Below are 20,984 nucleotides of genomic sequence, written 5' to 3' on the forward strand. Positions count from 1 at the left end.
ACATGTACATATATATATGTACATGTATATGTACACGTACATATGTACATATATATTTACATATATATGTACATGTACATATGTACATATATATGTACATGTATATGTACACGTACATATAGTACATATATATGTAAATATATATGTAAATATATATGTACATATACATGTACATTTACATGTATATGTACATATGTATTAGACTATATCTATATAATAGAAAAATTTCATATGAGTATTTAAAATTAAAATATTATAATAGACTCCTCCTACCTATGGTATAATGGACATGATGTCCTGAACAAGCATATCTTTACAAATCTATTTCTCTTAGACCAGCTTCAGCTTTAAATGCATTAATTTGTGTGGGTGTAATGATTCTTACATCAACACTTATGATCTAGTCAGTTTGTAATTTCTTCATCTTTACATATTTAATTGTTAATGTAGATGATATTTATTTCATGTGCTTATGATGACATTGTTTAATGTAGTCAGTTTTAAGAAGTAGGAGTTTCAATAACAAAAATCTCAATAACACTACTACTATGTCATTACATCATAATGATATAATATATATAACTCTTTGAAATTGGTATGATGAAATCTTTTTTCTTTATTATAATATATAAACCATATTTGTTGTATAGAAAATATTAAATAGATTCTATGTAGTTAGTTTATATACAATGTATATGAAATTTAGTAAACAATATCTACATAATGACTGTATATTAAACTAATAACTACACATTTTTATAAATTTTCAAGAAACAAGTATGATTTCAAAAAATAGGGTTATAGTTGTGTATATATGACTCATGTCTCCTTATATGGTAATATCTTATATATCAAAAATTTCATGTGGATGTATATTTTTTTCTCTGTAGCTGACTCAGAATCTGAGAAAGAATTAGTGAACAAGTCAAGAGAAGCTAGACAGGTAATTCACACAATGTACATGTAAAATGTACATTGATATAAAACATTAGATATAATGAGATTAGATATAAAAAATTAAATTCTAAATATAGTAATAAAAGTTTCTATTTATAGTATAATGTCAAGAAAGATTACATATATCACTAAATCCTAAATATAGTAATAAAATTTTCTATTTATAGTATAATGTCAAGAAAGATTACATATACCACTAAATCCTAAATATAGTAATAAAAGTTTCTATTTATAGTATAATGTCAAGAGAGATTACATATACCACTAAATCCTAAATATAGTAATAAAAGTTTCTATTTATAGTATAATGTCAAGAGAGATTACATATACCACTAAATCCTAAATATAGTAACACAAGTTGATAACAATGTTATTAGTTAGAGAATACTTAGGACTTTGGAACAAACAAGTGACCTCACCTATTTGTTTAAATTCACAGTCTTTTAACTTAACAATATAAGATATCCAACTTTCCTTAATGATATTCATAGTTATGACATCATCCTTTTTATACAGAGATCATCGTCATCATATAGTGACAATGATACTTCTGGTAATCCTTTTGGAGAAGAAGATGATGAAAAACTTATAAATCACAATTTGTAAGTATATTATAAATGATCTTTACTTATTTTGATGTTGTCGATCTTATATTCAATTTACAAAACATAATGCCTTTAATGGCCCAAAAGGGTAGTTTTTTTTATTATGAGGTAGCCCCTATCATTACTGAGTTATTTTACTTATTTTGTAAGGCTAGCGATTTCCTGTTGATTTGGCTTACAGCTGCTCATAGTTGAATACCAGACTTGTTTACCACTAAATTGGAGACATATATATGTATATATATATATATATATATATATATATATATATATATATATATATATATAATATATATATATTTTTATATATATATATAATATCTGTGTGTCTTGCCAACCAAGATTGTTTACATACACACACTCTCTCTCTTATGCTGTAGACGAGATGATTATCATGATAGAATGGCTGAACAGATTGAGTTAGAACAAGATGCAAGTTTGTTAGAGGAAAGAGAACAACAAATGAGACAACTTGAGGTGGGTGTGGCTTCCATGCCAATGTTAACTTTAATAGTATTAATGTTGGGTATTTGAACTATAACACTTACAGTATTGAAAGATCAGATCATTATAGACAACAAACATATAATACAGTATATATATATATATATATATATACGTGTATCTATTTTTAGTATTATTGTATGAAATGTGTAGTGCTATTAATGGTAGCTATCCTAGGTCACTGTGGTAAGTACTGATGTTCACTACTCTAGAGCTTACTAATAGTAGCTATCCTAGGTCACTGTGGTAGGTACTGATGTTCACTAGTCTAGAGCTTACTAAAGGTACCTATCCTAGGTCACTGGTAAGTACTGATGTTCACTAGTCTAGAGCTTACTAATGGTAGCTATCCTAGATCACTGTGGTAAGTACTGTAGTCTAGAGCTTATTAGCTATAGCTATCAGTACTGTTATTAACATTCTTATATCTCTGTTGATCTAGACTGATATATTAGACATTAACGATATCTTCCGTGATCTTGGTACAATGGTTCATGAACAAGGGGAAGTCATTGGTAAATAAAAATTATTAAAGTATAAAATAATACTATTTTTGTTCTCAAATTACAGATAACATTGAAGCTAATGTAGAGATTGCTGGCACTCGTGTTGAAGCCGGTAACAAACAGTTAATAAAGGCCGTTAAACATAAGGTATATACTTCATTGATGGAAGGTCTTGTGATGTTAATTTCAAGACTCTACTACTAGTAGTATTGTCATAGTTATCTGGGACATGGTAACAATGTCTATAGAGGGATGGCCTAGATTGTCCATTGAAATGTATTGCAAAGAAGATAGTAATGATAACAGTTTTATTACCCTACATAATAGCACAGTGATATATGGAAGTAAGGATATTCACCAACTTTTTAAATTGCTTTAATAACATCATGATATATGAATTGTTGTATTTATGTAGCTGTACTATTATGTAAGAATGATGGAACTGCAATCCCTACTAATATATTTTTATTAGACTAATATTATTCACCTGTACAATTACTTTATTTTAATTTATTTATTATTTATATTATTATTATTAACATCAGCATACTAGTCCCTACTGATATATGATGTCAAATAACCTGTAATTTATGACTCATTATTGGACCACTCTATATAACAAAAGGAATTCATTTTAAAGGCTTCTAAACCACATTTGTTTTTTTACTAGGAAATTTATCCTTTGACTTGTAAAGCTTCTTCTTAGTATCAATGTGATTGATGTATAAACCACAGCTGTAAACTTTCATTATTGTAACCCTTTATTTTCTTTCTCCTCTCTCCCTACATGTCTTCTTGGGATTCTTTCTCTCTCCTTCTTTTCCTACAGAGATGCAGTAGAAAACTTACTTTGGTAATAGTCTGTATTCTCATTATAATAGTGACTGCTATAATTATTGGCATTTTGATATTGTTGGGTGCTTTGGGAGTTTTTAAGAATCAGAAATGACATACTACATCACATAAGACAATACCCATATTATTGCAGTTATACGTACTTTCAATATAAAAATTATATTATATATATTGTCCCAGTCTTATTGATTAATTTTGTATGCTCAATTGTTGAAATAATATTCTATAATAGTATCTAATGGTGCTACCTTAAAACTAATAATTGTTAATGATTACAATGAGAAAATTAAATAAAATAAAATGTCTGAACAGATTTAGTTGGAACAAGACCCAAGTTTCTTAGAAGAACAGTTAAACAAATGAGACAACTTGAAGTAGGATATAAACATCAGTACTTACCACAGTGATCTAGGATAACTACCATTTGTAAGCTCTAGACTAGTAAACATCAGTACTTACCACAGTGACCTACAATAGCTACCATTAGTAAGCTCTAGACTAGTGAACATCAGTATTTGACCTAGGACAGCTACCATTAGTAAGCTCTAGACTAGTGAACATCAGTACTTAACACAGTGACCTAGGATAGCTACTATTAGTAAGCTCTAGACTAGTGGACATCATTATTTACCATAGTGACCTAGGATAGCTACCATACAAGTATACTCTACAATACAATACTTATTATTTTACTACTTACATTGTCTTTATAACAATGGGATGTTGACTTAAAATGGTAAAATTAGATTTACTAGGAAATGTACTCTTTGATTTGTACAACTTGTGGCCAACTCAATAATGAAAATGAGTATAGTAAACGACCACAATTATGAACTGGTAAGTCCTTTTATATATCATCCTCCCACCTTCTTACCTCAAGAGATGTAATGGAAAACATACTTTGCATGATAGTGTGTGTTCTTATTGACTGGTATCATTATTAAGTCACTGACATATACTATTACATAAAATAACATTACATACTGTCTAGTCTTGACATGTAAATTATATTATATTAGTATTGTATCAGTCATGTTACTCCATTCGTGTTTCTCAATTGCTGAAAATAATATGGTATCTATTAATGTTGCTACTACTGCTGTGAGCAATATAATGTGACAACATGTGACAAAAATTGTGTTGTAGAATATGTAGTAAGCATGAATTTGTGTATTTGTAGATTTTCAATAATAATGGCTGGTTGCATCCTTTCAACAACAACGTTTAGTTTATAAAAGATGAGTAGTTCATCATAACTTGTGCAGTAGTTAGTGTTATAGTTAGACTGATGTGTAAAGAATGGGACTACCTTTTATTCAATGTACAAAATCTTGGAGAGGATTGGGCTACAATGTGATAGCTGTTCAATCTAGCCCACTTTTTATTCTCATGTTCTTACTGTTACTAACACAACGTTAGTATAATATAATATATGTAATGTTTAGACACCACAGGATTGTCTGTTAACTGTAAACCAGTCCAAGTAATAATATCCAATGAGATTATTCACCAAAATGAGGTCAGATATGTACATGTTTATATTCATTGGATGTAACTGTCATTTCTTTAGACCTATATTTATAAATCTAATGTTGTTGTGAATTATCCAGTCATCACATGCAAAGATAAAGGATGGAAAAAAAATTACAATCATTGGTTTTGTGGTCCCTTAAACCAGTTAATATGATACCTACAGGTAAAGTCTAGTATCACTACTTTTTATTGCTGGAAAATATTTCACATTAGTAGTTACATTAAATTTTTAACAGTCTTTAGAGGTCCAACTGGAAGTTCACACTTTGCTATGCTTACTATTTAGGGTGTGTGCGTACACAACTTTCTCTTGTACTTGTACAAACATAGTAATTTTTAAATGAATTTATCGTTTATTTGGTGATATAAAGGCTAGCTGGACAATACCTTATCCATTCCTAATTGTAATACTATTTTTATGTATTAGATGTTATTATACTAATCATAACAAGTAGTATTGTTCTTACATTTGATGTGGTGATGGTGACAGTTTGTCTGATCATACTATGTTATTATCTGAGTAAGAAGAGAAAAAAAAAGCAACTGATGATCTCATGGAATCATCAAATAATATTAGTCCACATTCTCCTATATATCATATACCAGTAGACAGTTTCACAACACCAGTGCATTTGACATCAATGTCTTATATAAGTGATCCTGATTGGAGATTACCTCAACAATATAATTTATCAGAGGCTATTGTCTAGCATATATATATTAGTTTCTTTTGTATATGCTTTTGTAATGTTTATTTTTCAATTTTGTAATGTTTATTTTTCAATTTTATTTCACCAATTTAAATTTTTAATTTTAATTGCTGATGATGTAATACAACAGTAATATAATATAACTCTTGCTAATTTAGTGCATATACTAAATTTTGGTGGCATGTTTTCTACACACAGCTGTCGATTACTTCCTTCCTAGCCCCCTGGCAGTCTCTCTCCTTCCCTTCAGTATATGTATTTAATCCGTAGTCTCATTTCAGTAGTCACTACATTAAAAATACATTAACACAATCAACGCTATATATAGTCAATGTCTGTCTTATCTAAAAGTCGACATCTGTTATGTAACTTTATTTACTGATTATGGAATGACTGTAATATGAATACACACGAGACTAGCTTAATAGAGACGTATGAAATACACTACAGCTGAAGGAATGTACATGTTTTTCACCATGTACATTACAAGTAGATTACATGCTTTGGTGCATCGACATTCTTGGAAATGTATACACTTCACAACTATATGATTACATTGTGGTCACTATATGTATGGTCACTATAAATAATTGGTCTTTCTATTGCGCTTGAAGAGATATTAGAGTGGATTGCAGGCTAACATGACTGTTACTTGGCGTATTCAAGCCTTAGTCTGTATTCTCTTACAACTAACTCTCTTCCAACCTGGTCAAAGTTGTCTTGACTACGAACAAATTTGTGTGCAGCAAATTGACTCATGTAAGCAACACAAAAAAAACTATGCACACAGTTAATAATTAGTATTTATTTAGTTTCTTATTTATTTATTTTTTATTTGTTTATTTACTGTTCTTTCACTTTCATTTGTGAAGTTGATACAAGAGAACATGCAGAGCTGATTGTTAACTGTAGTATGAATTATGCTACATTAATGGTGAACCATTAAATAAAGATTTCAATGAACTTCTCCAGGTGGAATACGTATGCAAAAAATATCATCACACAAGATGAGGTCAGATATAGCAGTACATTTATAACTAGTTATAGTTATGCTTCTTTTTTTACTTTAGAAGTATAGCTGTATTCTTGCTATAAACAATTTAAAAAATCTGGATGATAAAGTATATAACATTACAATTCCTCATGGCTCTTTCTGTCTCATACGTGGTTGCATTCAGGATGGTTGGAGTTATTATTACTTGGCAACGAACAACATCAGGTGTGATGGACATAGTAAGTTTGATTGTAATGCATCAAATATTTGCATTTTTTGCTCTAGAGAACATACCTTTAACAAGCTCAGTAATCATTGGATTCTCCTCCAGTGCTGATATTACAACTCAATCCTCTAATTACTCAACTAATACACATCAAACAATACTCAATCCAACAGTAACATATACCACTTCCATGAATGAACAGACAGGATTACATTCATCGACAATCTCAAGTTTGGTATTTAGTAAAGGTACTTATATTCCCTAAGTCATTACACTTCAGCAACGCATAGTATCAATAAAAAAAATAAAAAATTGTCTTAATTAATGTCATTATTACCTTTTATTAAAGGAATTTCCTCAACTTCTTTGTCATCCTCTAAACCAACAAGTATATCGTCTACAGGTAGTACTTCACTCCCTGGATCATCTACTATCACCACTTCCATATTCTCAACATCTGGCAGAATATATCCTACTATATTTCCCTCCTCTACTATTGATACTTTCCCCAGTAATTCTACAGTTGCATTATCAACAGTATCAATAAACCTACAGTGTGAGTTTGTTAAAATTTCAGTATTTTTGTAAGTGAATTTATGCAGAACAATTGTACAGTTGAAAAAACTACAACTATATTGTTATTATTTACATTTGTAGGAATCCATTCCTCTTATTTTCATCCATTTAGTGAGCAGTGATGTCATTGTGACATACATAGATTTAGTTATGGAAGTATCAAGCTTTGTCATAATAATTACATTTATTGCAGTTTGTGTGGCATTTTGTTTAAAAAGATGGTATAAAAAGAAGCAGAAGAAGAAAACAATAGCCAATCAATGTCTCCCGATAGAGTCTCCATCTCAAGCACCTGTAATCTATGTGCCCACATGTGACCTTACAACGTCTAGCTCAGCTAAAAGTCAATATTATGATGTCATTAAATCTGATCATGATTGGAAGTTATCCCAGCCAAGCATTTCCTCAGAAAAAGCTGTTTAAGCACTTTATATCAATTTGTTATTAACATTGTATTAGATTGTAAAAGATATAATCTCTTATATAAAGGAGAGGGATGTATAATGTAAAAATACATTTTTGTAGTGAAATATTTTTTGTTAATTATAGATAACAATTAAACAGTGGTTATTAATCATGTATTTGGTAGGTTGTGACAATGTTTATAATAAAATTAAAAACAATACTATAAAGTTATTAAGCAGATGTTTTTAATTGGTCTAAGTTCATGGAGTCATGACATTATTAGTACTGCTCTTAAATGTTGCATTATTTTTTTAAAGATAAAAATTATCCTCTTTGTTCTTGTACATGTAATTTAATGAATCTCTTTAGGTTTTGTTATAGACTATATAATTTATATCTATATCTATATACATATCACCATAGCAACAATTGCCATAGTAATAATTATTGTAACAACATAACAACATATCACCATGGCAACAATGTAGTTTTGCTAAAAAGCTATTTTCTACCACAGTGACAATTTCTACTCATTTTTTTCCACTAGTACATATAAATTAACGAATCTCTAGGTTCTGTATGGATTTTAACAACATGGCATTTAGTAGAAACTAAATAATGCTACTAATACATGATGCATTAGTAACACAATGGTTTAAGTTATCTGAGTTAAGCTATTACTTAATGATACTTAGAGCTAAATACACATAGATTACCAAACTCATATTCAATTGTTAATTGGTCAAAGACTATTTTTAAAATGATCCTTTATAGACAAATGATACAAAATGAGAGTAGACGAAATGAGATGTAGGCAAAGTAAGAAGTGACAATCATAACAATATTACCATAGTAACAGTTATCATAAAAACATGACCACAAGTGATGCTTAATAGCAATTTAAAGGAGGTTATTAGCAACAATTATATCTTTAATTCTTTTATTGTAATAGTTGTTGTGGTAATTGTTGCTATGGAAACATATCGTTAATATTATAATTTGTTATAACAATATCTTAGCAACAGCATGTATGCTCCCACACAAAGTTACTATGGTAACCATTACTGTAACAATATTGACATAGTAATGGTTATCATACCATAATGATGTTTAATATCAATTTAAATGCAGTTGCACCACATGGCCATTTGACATTTCTGCTACAAGCCTCCTGGAGCATAGACTCAGCAAAATTCTTCATTTTCCTTGTTTTTCTTTTTGTATATTTTCCTCAGCACTTGTTCTCTATCTTCAGGTGTATATGTGCATAGTGGCTGAAGCAGTTGGCCCTCTTTGGTACTCCTGTTCTAGAATCATAATCTTTTCCTAACTATCTAGTATACGATGAGCTGATAACTAATGCATGTACTAAAGCCATCTATAATTATAGTACTATCACTTAATGATAATAGTGCTGACCACAATAATCACATATGGGGGGCAGGTAAAGGCTTACCTGCCCCTAATAATTAGCAATACCAGGTAACTCTGATGCCATTACTCCTTCTTCCTGTGTATACAAGTATATATTCAGTGAGTGGTCCCAATTCCATATTAATACACTTATCTAATATCTAATATTCTTAACTACAATAATAATATAACTTATGGACTGAAGCCATCTATTATACTGAGTGAGTACTATTAACTATAATTTATAGCACTGTTGCTATAGCTATAATGAGTGGTCCATATTAATACACATTAATGTATAGGGTTATGTGAGTAGATAATAATCCATTTTTACACAATGTATTGTCAAGTGTAGTTTCATTCAGAAAGAACTAACCATGATATTTCAAAAGCATCATATCATGTTAAGTAATTACTTTCCCAAAGAGTATTATAATGGAACTGAGCCATTTTGTCTTGTGATTGTTCCACTTCCTCTGAAGACACAGGTATTATGTAATATATTTCAAAATTGTCATATTCTATGAGGGAGAATATTCCTTTTGAATGGTAACTGTTAAATTTGATTATACAGTTTGTATAGTCTGACAATATAAAACGAGGGAATTAATTTTTTTTTAGGTATATTTCCCTTCTAAAGACCCTGATATAGATAACAGAGGGTTTAATATTGATAAGTTGAATGACTTATTGTTGGAAGTTACCCATTGAGGCATGTAAGAACATCCTGTTTTCGTAACTACCTTATGTAAGTGGGTTTATGTCTAATATGAGTTGTTATGGTAACAATGACTGACCTTCATGAAGTCATATCAAAACAGTAATTATGTTAGGTTTCTGTTTATTGCAATAACTAAATATGTAATACTAGAACAACACATGTTTACATGTAATTGAGGATTGCAGAAATTGTAATTGTGAAAGTTTCTGTATAAGAGTTAGTTCTGTAATCCTATTATTAAGATAAGATCATAACTACTATTTATAAGAAAGAATTTACTAAACTAGTCTTGTGTGGAGTTGCCCACTCACTAAATTAATAAAAAACCAAGCATCTTGTAATAACACTAAGTCTTATAAGTAATCACACCTATTAATTAAATGTTATAAGACTCATTATTAACTTTTAATAGCTATGAAAGTCAATGTTCATTAATTTAAAAGAATTCACAGTGATAATATTATCACAATATTTATGAGAGAGTCCACCCAGTTAATAACATTTCATGAGCCTCAAATAGAAATGGACTTTCCCTTAATGATATTCATAGTTATGACATCATCTTTTATACCATGACACTGATACTTCTGGTAATCCATTTGGAGAAGATGATGATGATGATCATTATGCTATCTATATTGAGAAGTATCTTATTGTGGTAAAATGGGTAGAGGGTTTGTTAAAAATGGATATATGATCTGATAAATGGACAGATGTTTAGTTAAAAATGGATATATGATCTGCTAAATGGACAGATGTTTAGTTAAAAATGGATATATGATCTGATAAATGGACAGATGATTATGGATATATGACTTACAAGAAGAGATCATACATTATTAACAAATAAAACTATTAATTTATCAGATTGTGGTTAATTAACTATTATTTCAATACTAAGACTTAATAACATGTCTATTATAGATGTCCAACTCAAAGAATCATTATAATAGTTAATTGTATTGTGTATAATACACATCATTAATTACTATATCCTGTAAATGTTCTCATCTTAAGTTCACATTCTTTATTATACCATTAGTTTTCCTAGTAAAAACTACAATGAAATCAGATATCATTCTCAGTACTACAAGCACATTTACAAACACTCTATGTAGTAGTAAATGTTATCTAACCACTCTTTAAATGTACATGTACATCTGTAACATGTATAGTCTATTCTCTTTGAAGTTGCTTACAAAGTTATGTGTATATTTTGAAAATAAACCTTTAGTCTGAACTTCCTATTACATTATTCCATGAACTTGAATACAAACTCCATCAAAAAAAATCACAACATCCCATTTAAATAATATTGATGTATTAACTTATAGAGACTATTGGACTCATTCTAATATATAAACTATTTCTGATTGTTGACATATTTATATATACAGTGTGATATACAGATCGTTTTTCAAATGTTTGGAGCTAAAAATGTTTTGGAAAGTATTAATACTTAAATTTACAAAACTCTCTTTTTTAGACATTGTCCTTAGTGTATAGGCACTAAAGTATTAGTATGGGACTTGAACAGGTGTCCTCAATATAGAGGCTGTATAATACACTAAAGTATTAGTATGGGACTAGAACAAGTGTCCTCAATATAGAGGCTGTATAATACACTAAAGTATTAGTATGAGACTAGAACAAGTGTCCTCAATATAGAGGTTGTATAATACACTAAAGTATTAGTATGGGACTAGAACAAGTGTCCTCAATATAGAGGCTGTATAATACACTAAAGTATTAGTATGAGACTAGAACAAGTGTCCTCAATATAGAGGTTGTATAATACACTAAAGTATTAGTATGGGACTAGAATAAATGTCCTCAATATAGAGGCTGTATAATACACTAAAGTATTAGTATGGGACTAGAACAAGTGTCCTCAATATAGAGGTTGTATAATACACTAAAGTATTAGTATGAGACTAGAACAAGTGTCCTCAATATAGAGGCTGTATAATACACTAAAGTATTAGTATGAGACTAGAACAAGTGTCCTCAATATAGAGGTTGTATAATACACTAAAGTATTAGTATGGGACTAGAACAAGTGTCCTCAATATAGAGGCTGTATAATACACTAAAGTATTAGTATGAGACTAGAACAAGTGTCCTCAATATAGAGGTTGTATAATACACTAAAGTATTAGTATGGGACTAGAACAAGTGTCCTCAATATAGAGGCTGTATAATACACTAAAGTATTAGTATGAGACTAGAACAAGTGTCCTCAATATAGAGGTTGTATAATACACTAAAGTATTAGTATGGGACTAGAACAAGTGTCCTCAATATAGAGGCTGTATAATACACTAAAGTATTAGTATGAGACTAGAACAAGTGTCCTCAATATAGAGGTTGTATAATACACTAAAGTATTAGTATGAGACTAGAACAAGTGTCCTCAATATAGAGGTTGTATAGTACACTAAAGTATTAGTATGGGACTAGAACAAGTGTCCTCAACAATAACAACAAGTAAGATGACTTGGCTTTTATCTTTTATACTTAGTATAATAATTACTTTATTGGTATTGAAACTATACATTAACACACACATGCATACATACATTAGTGTACAGGTGAGAGGTTTGTATAATTTATTTGGTCAGTATATACATAACATTTAAATAATTTGATTATTACACATACTATATAAACCATAACATGATATCTTAAGGTATGCTAGTAGTTTTGTCTACAACATAGTTCTTATAAAGATAATGTATATGATTCTATGATTATATAGTTCCTATATATTGTAAGGAACATGATGTCAGTTAGAATATATCTTTTTTTATCATTTTATAATAGTGTCACACACAATAAAATATGATGTTAGTGTATATACTGTAACTAATAGCCATAAATTCCTTTTCATTTAGTAATGCATCCCTTTAATACATACAAAGTCTATATGTACTATGAGGGAAAGGTTATGAATGAGGAACCAGACCTATAGAGAAGGAAATAAATTCCATTAAAATAGTGTCACTTACTGTAATACTACATATGAGGTGACATCACTAACTTGTCATCTCAAAGGAGGGGAGAGAATTTCTTTGGCTACAAACTCAATACAGACCCCAGAAAAAAATTAATTACTGATATTTATCCAGTACAATACAGGTAGCTTCCTTCTCTGTAGTATTCCAGTGACTATATTTGGTTCTCAATACTCCTTTATATGCAATATAATATTACTACTACATCAAGTTTTATAACTGAGTATGTTACTTTCTTAATATTATTCACATGTACATATATGGATGTATCTTTGGTTTAGTTCAGTAGTATATTTTGAATTTAAAAGGAAAAAATGATATACTAATAGTCATGTAGTTAGTTTATCAGATCAGATAATACAATACATTATTACTGTAATAATTATAACAATGCTTTATACGTTACAATAATCAATGAATCATTGATGACAGAAAACAAATTGATTTTGTATTTGTATAGTCTATACACGTTGACTTTTCCCAGAACTAAGGGAGTTTACTTCCTAATATGGTCATTGTGATTATTTTATTTCGTTATGTACACATTGATCAAAATTAATTTTAAGTGGCTAATGTTTTTTGAGAATTAAAAATACATTTATTTAAGCAATTGCTAAGTCATTATTTTGTATACTATGTAATAGACTCCCCTAGTGCAATGTGGGTAATTATTACCAGTTAGGTCATAGTACCAGTACTTTGTCTAGATTTTATTTGATGTTGTAATGTCTAGCTTTATATTTTCACAATAGAAGGTATTGTGAAGGAAGATTAATAGACTATATTATGTTAAGTAGTTTATTTAGGGAAAATGATATAATATAGATGTTATTATTATAGAGATTGCTGCTACATGTGTTGAAGCTGGTGTTTGTAACAAACAGTTAGTAAAAGCTGTTATTAATTGAAATTTTAAATATAATATTACATGTAGTGACACAAGACAATGATCACTTCATAGTGGAGTATGATCTCATCATAGTATATAATGTTATGATAAATGTGTGTGTAATGTTTATCTTAGCATCATTATGACTCATGGTCAGTTTGTACTCACATATATAAAAATATATACTATATATGTACATGTGTATTAATGCATGTACATTTATAGTATATATATTTGACACCATGACATTATGTAGAAGATATTTGGTTGGGAAAAAGCCAGTATGTAATATACAATATGTTAAAGGTTATTTTTAATCTCCCTCTCTCTCCCTCCTTCCATCCCTTTCTTCAGAAGAAGACTTTAGAAATCTTTGGTAATAGTCGATGTTCTTACTGCAGTAGTGACTATTGTCATTATTGATTTTTGGGGGGGTATGCTAGCCATTTTAAAAACACATAATGTATTATGAATGTATACAGTGTTGTTTTTTATGTTCAATTTTCACAAAAAAAATTCTGACTAACATGAATAAAATACTTCACACTATGTAGTTAATTGTAATGACAGTATTTAGTTGGTTTCCAGTCTAAGATTCTTTTCATTGTATGTTCCTAACTTCCTGTGTTTTGATAAGTCACATTGCAGACATTACTAGAGCGTATATAAACTTTAGAATATACGATAAATTTATAATTTGGTTACTGTCGTGTTCATTACTGCTTCATCTGTAGCTCTGTCCGTGTAGCATCTTTAAATCTGGTTAGTTGATGGAAGGATCCTTTGCTTGTGTGTGTGTGTGTGTGTGTGTGTGTGTGTACATGTGCGTCTGTGTGTCGCTGTGCGAATATAATTATACGTAAAATAAGATACTCTTGCAAAGTTACTGTCATATAAAAAATGTTTTACTCAATTTTTTGGGTGAAGAGCACGCTCAGTTTTGTATTGCAATGCTAACTGGGCCGTTAAGATGTCTTCCTTGTAACTAGAAGTAAATCTACTATTGGAATTTATGTATAGAACAGTGCAAATAATCTCTCTTTCTCTCTTTTACTCTCTCACAAATACGCACACACTCTCTCTTACATAAACAAGAAATGGACATTTATAGATATTTTGTTATTAGCAGTGGATTTACAGTCTTACCACTAGATCTGAAAGGAGTAAGAACAGTTTTAACACTATTATTATTATTGGGTTACTAGTATCCTCTGAAAGTAAGTATATAAATGGACAAATGATTGATAGATTAATTCACAGGTGGTTGAATGAATAGATGTGTTTTTAATAAGTCATATAATTCAAAGTTCATTCACAGGAAAAACAGCCATGTTCAAGGGTGTGTAAATATATGAATGGGGAAGAGCATGATTCTGCTTTCTTTTGACACAGTACTAAACTAAACTACTTTATACACATAGTATTGATAAGTATATTGGTAGTATACTTGTTACAAATCTTCCAAATAGAACTTACTAATGTATTTTGTAGTATCAAAGATGGCCACATACCATAGTATAGAATCTATATACCTAATTTTACTGACAAATTAGGAGTTATTGTAATTATTATAAATTTTTTTTAATCAATAGGTAATACTCAACATCGTAGAATACAAGGTGGTGTGGGAAGAGATACTACATTTTATTGTAATTGTGGTCCATGTACTTGGTATTATGGTCCTACTGGTAGTGCCCCCAATAATCAAGGAAACTCTTTCTGGTATTTTTACTGTCCATGATTCTCTCACAATTGAGGATGTAGTAGCAGATCATGAGGGAGTATATCGTTGTGTACACAATGAAGAACAAGATATATTTAATTTGACTGTTGTGGGTAAGTAATAAACAATACTTGTACATACTTAATGTGTTATAAAACTAGAAATATATATTCTTTCCTTTTTACAGCTGTTCCAACTTTTGTTGGATGTATTCCACAAAACTTATGTAATTCTGGTACAACACTAAATTTCTCGGAAGGTCTAGATGTTACTCTAAACATTTCCATACAATATGTCAATGGTGGAGCTCGTGGAGTGAAACAAGGCATTAAATACATGAGATTTAAAAATTCATCTAATGATGATAGCTTAATACGTTGTGATCAAAGCTCATGTACTGGTAATTCTAGAGTTGGTTCATCATATTCTCAAGATTCTTGGAACATGACTTTCAATTGTCAGTAATGTTACTGTCTATGATACTGGTACATATTATGCTGAAGCTGATCTCATTGATCCCAATGATCCAGTCACACTTTCTGTAATCACTTCAACTCTTACAATTATACTTCAACAATAGGTAAAGTTACTTCAACAATAGGTAGGTAACCAATTTGAATGAAAGAAAAAAATTAATGAAAGAAAAAACTTAAATTATATTTTATCATTATAAAGGAGTTGCATCAACAAATGAACTGGTTTCTATAATATCTACAATCATTACTTCCACATCCTCAACAAGTGTATCTCCAACATCATTTCCTTCCTCCACTGTCACTCCTTCCACATCCTCTCAAGCCACACCCACTACGTCAGGTCAAGCAAACACACTATACAATTTATCATCAGGTTAGCAAAAAATTTGTAAATAAATATTAAAAAGATTACATCTTAGGAACAGCGTCTATAGCTAGTACTAGTACTAGTAATGTCATGTTGTCAGTATCCCCAACATATGATAACATAGAAAGTAAGTTGTAATGTTGTAAATTATATCAGTAATGATATGTACAATACATGTTGTTTACTATATCGTTATAATGTTGTTTACTATATTGGTATATACTAATATTACTTTCCTTTAGTAATTTATATGTACAACAGTAATCACTATAAAATTCAATATTATAACTACTTAATAACTACTTAATAACTGTTATAATGTATACGCCAATACACATTGTAATATTTTGAACTGGTACATTAAGTTTTCTCTTTGAAGTGACGTTGTTATAATAAGAAGAAAAATTTTATTTCTTTTTAAAAGCTTTGCTTTTTTGTTGTGAATTAAAACTAAAATATTTTGTGTTTAAACTATTAAAGATATCAATAATAGGACAATTGAACATTTAATAGTTTGTATAGTCGACAATTTATATTAAGTAAATTGGCACACACAAATGGTCATCAAATATTGACAAATTATACTATCTCCTTTTTATTCCTTGTAGATAGCAATGATCTCATCATACATGCTTATATATCAAAAGGAATAGCTATATTTATTATCATTTTGATATCTGGTGGACTATGCATGGCGTGTTTTTTAAGGAAGAGAGGTAGTTCAAAACCTATTCAAGCAATTAACTATTCAAGTACTAGTCTTGATTCAACATCTGATAAGTCAATACCTACATCTGTAACAGTGGTGCCTTATTCTTCAAGTTCTTTACAAATTTATGATATCGTTAAACATAATTCAAATTGGAACTTATCTTCATATCACAATTCAACTGTAGTCAATGTTTAGCAATCTTTGTATGTAATATAATTATAATTCATATTATCTCTTAAATCATTTCCTTTTTATTAATTTCTGTAGTTGATTTTTGTAATCCTTTTTTGGTTTAAGTATGTACAAACTTGAATGACAAACCTGTGATTGTTTCATTTATTGAGGCCCAGGTGTTAACAAGCACAGTGACCTATATGATGTAATATCTATAAGTACAATGCAATGTACCTCACAAGTATTATATATTGTTATATCATTAACTGTTATATTTATTAATAATTTTGTGTTTTTTATTAATATTGAAATATTTGCAATAAATATATATAACTGTAATGTGTATGTATTAAAGTCTCCACTGAGAAAGACAAAACATTGTTATTCTAGTTTACTAGCAATACTTTTAAAAGATTTTGGTCTAAAAGGAACAATAGTAAGTTATTATTGTGATTAGCAGTATTCTTGAAGTGTAAGTAAAAATTCAGATAGATAAATCATAAATAGATTTATTAGTAATAGTGTGGTCTGCTCAAGTATGAAAACTCCTATGTAACAGTCTGAGATCAGTACATTTTAATACTACCATCTTAAACCTTAAACATTAAGTATGCAGCCTGAAATTTGGGCTGTCCCACTATGCTTCTATATAAAAGTCTGATCCAAAGAATTATGGTCTTAGAATAAAAGGTAGCAAGATACTTCAATCATATAATTGTACATGGCATTTATAGGTGATTATATATCATTGATCCAACAAATATGAAAACAAAAACAAGTTTTTTTTAGTTACTAATTCAATATTGAAGATGCAGTACAAGATCATGGGAAAAATATCACCTTGTGTATACAATGGAGGATTTAACTGGATGTTGTGGGTGAGTAAGTTGATCTTAATGAATCCTTATGGGGTGTTGTACACTATATATACTTTAATATTGAAGTTCAAATGTACATTGAACTGTTAGTATATAATATATAGTGTGTAATAGTATATTGAACTGTTAGTATATAATCATATAGTGTAGTATATTGAACTGTTAGTATATAATCATATAGAGTACAACAATACATTGAACTGCCACAAAAGCTCCTAGATATATAAAAAGCATTAAACCATACATTTTAAAGAGTTTTCTTCAAATAATATATCTTGTCCTCAGAGTTGTTGATACCCATTACACAATTGTCAAGTGGTAATATACTTGTAACTCATGGAATTTGACTTTTAATATCAATGATGTTACATTAAATGATACCAATCTATATTACGCAGAAGCTGATCTAATTGATACCACTGATGAAAACTTAATATCAACTATTACTTCAGCTGTGACTATCACTATTACATCTACTGAAGGTACCTGAATATAATAATTAACACATTATTATATTATACATGTAATCTATTTATCTTCAATGTCTCTTTCTATTATTATATATATAGGACATTCCTAGAAAAGGTAGGAGGAATGAATGTAATATTGACATGTTTTGTTAATACTTTCACTTTCATTTATAAAGGTAAAATAGAAGTATTATTGTAACAAGTTAACAACATATCACCATGGCAACAATGTAGTTTTGCTAAAAAGCTATTTTCTACCACAGTGACAATTTCTACTCATTTTTTTCCACTAGTACATATAAATTAATGAATCTCTAGGTTCTGTATGGATTTTAACAACATGGCTTTTAGTAGAAAACTAAATAATGCTACTAATACATGATGCTTTAGTAACACAATGGTTTAAGTTATCTGAGTTAAGCTATTACTTAATGATACTTAGAGCTAAATACACATAGATTACCAAACTCATATTCAATTGTTAATTGGTGGTCAAAGACTATTTTTAAAATGATCCTTTATAGACAAATGATACAAAATGAGAGTAGACAAAATGAGATGTAGGCAAAGTAAGAAGTGACAATCATAACAATATTACCATAGTAACAGTTATCATAAAAACATTACCACAAGTGATGCTTAATAGCAATTTAAAGGAGGTTATTAGCAACAATTATATCTTTAATTTTTTTATTGTAATAGTTGTTGTGGTAATTGTTGCTATGGAAACATATCGTTAATATTATAATTTGTTATAACAATATCTTAGCAACAGCATGTATGCGCCCACACAAAGTTACTATGGTAACTATTACTGTAACAATATTGACATAGTAATGGTTATCATAACAATATTACATAATGATGTTTAATATCAATTTAAATGCAGTTGATAGGTTGTCTCACCACATGGCCATTTGACATTCTTGCTACAAGCCTCCTGGAGCATAGACTCAGCAAAATTCTTCATTTTCCTTGTTTTTCTTTTTGTATATATTTTCCTCAGCACTTGTTCTCTATCTTCAGGTGTATATGTGCATAGTGGCTGAAGGAGTTGGCCCTCTTGGGTACTCCTGTTCTAGAATCATAATCTTATTCCTAACTATCTAGTATACGATAGTATACTATAGATACGGTGATAACTAATGCATGTACTAAAGCCATCTATAATTATAGTACTATCACTTAATGATAATAGTGCTGACCACAATAGTCACATATGGGGGGCAGGTAAAGGCTTACCTGCCCCCTAATAATGAGCAATACCAGGCAACTCTAATGCTATTACTCCTTCTTCCTGTGTATACAAGTATATATTCAGTGAGTGGTCCCAATTCCATATTAATACACTTATCTAATATCTAATATTCTTAACTACAATAATAATATAACTTATGGACTGAAGCATCTATTATACTGAGTGAGTACTATTAACGGGTTAGTCCCATTTTGCCTACTCCCATTTCGCCTACTAATTGACAACCAGTGCCATTTTGCCTACTCATGCAAAATGTTATACAATTCATGGAATACCATAAATACATGATAGTTTTGATGTGAGTTTCACATAAAAAGGGTGTTACATAAGCCAGTCTTTGATTTTAATTGCTAAAAACAAGGGTTGCATGACAGGTTTGCTTTGCTTGGCATGGTATCAAGATGCAAGTTCCAAAATGTTGAAAAAAAATGGACGAGTTTGTGACCTACTTTGAAGAGACGTGGTTGGTGGGCAACTTTGGTCCTAGACTATGGATCATCTTCTCCTCAGATGCCAGCAGTCCTAGGACCAACAACCACCTTGAAGGATGGCACAACAAGTTGAAGCGAATTGCAAGGAAAGCCCACCCCAATGTGTTTGAACTCGTCAAAATCTTCAAGCAAGAACAATCAAGCACTGAAGTCAGCATAGCTCAACTTGAAGCAGGATCCCAGCCACCTAAAAGAGCTAAGAAGTCTGTTGAAAAAGACAATAAAATAGGAGAGATAAAAAGTAGATTTGATCAAATTAGTTTAGAAGAGAATATTAGAGGAATTTCTGCTCATACTGCCATTTGAACTATATGTGTATACATAGTTTTGTTGGAACTTAATACTATTAAATGATTTTTAACCTTTTTTATTTTTCTTACAAACTTACTTCTATCATTTTCATCACGTTTTGTATCAGTAGGCAAAATGGCACTGGTCGTCAATTAGTAGGCGAAATGGGAGTAGGCAAAATGGCACCAATTCCTATTAACTATAATTTATAACACTGTTGCTATAGCTATAATGAG

General features: G+C 29.8%; 1 protein-coding gene across 1 annotated transcript; it reads left to right on the plus strand.

Moving 5' to 3' along the window:
• Positions 1 to 20,394: 20,394 nt before the first annotated feature.
• LOC121391033 lies at positions 20,395 to 20,763 on the plus strand. Its single transcript, XM_041522797.1, has one exon. The coding sequence runs from the start codon at positions 20,395 to 20,397 to the stop codon at positions 20,761 to 20,763; it is 369 nt and encodes a 122-aa protein (XP_041378731.1).
• Positions 20,764 to 20,984: the final 221 nt, after the last annotated feature.

Source organism: Gigantopelta aegis, unplaced genomic scaffold (assembly GCF_016097555.1).
Source record: "Gigantopelta aegis isolate Gae_Host unplaced genomic scaffold, Gae_host_genome ctg1224_pilon_pilon:::debris, whole genome shotgun sequence".
Taxonomy (NCBI): Eukaryota; Metazoa; Mollusca; class Gastropoda; order Neomphalida; family Peltospiridae; genus Gigantopelta; species Gigantopelta aegis.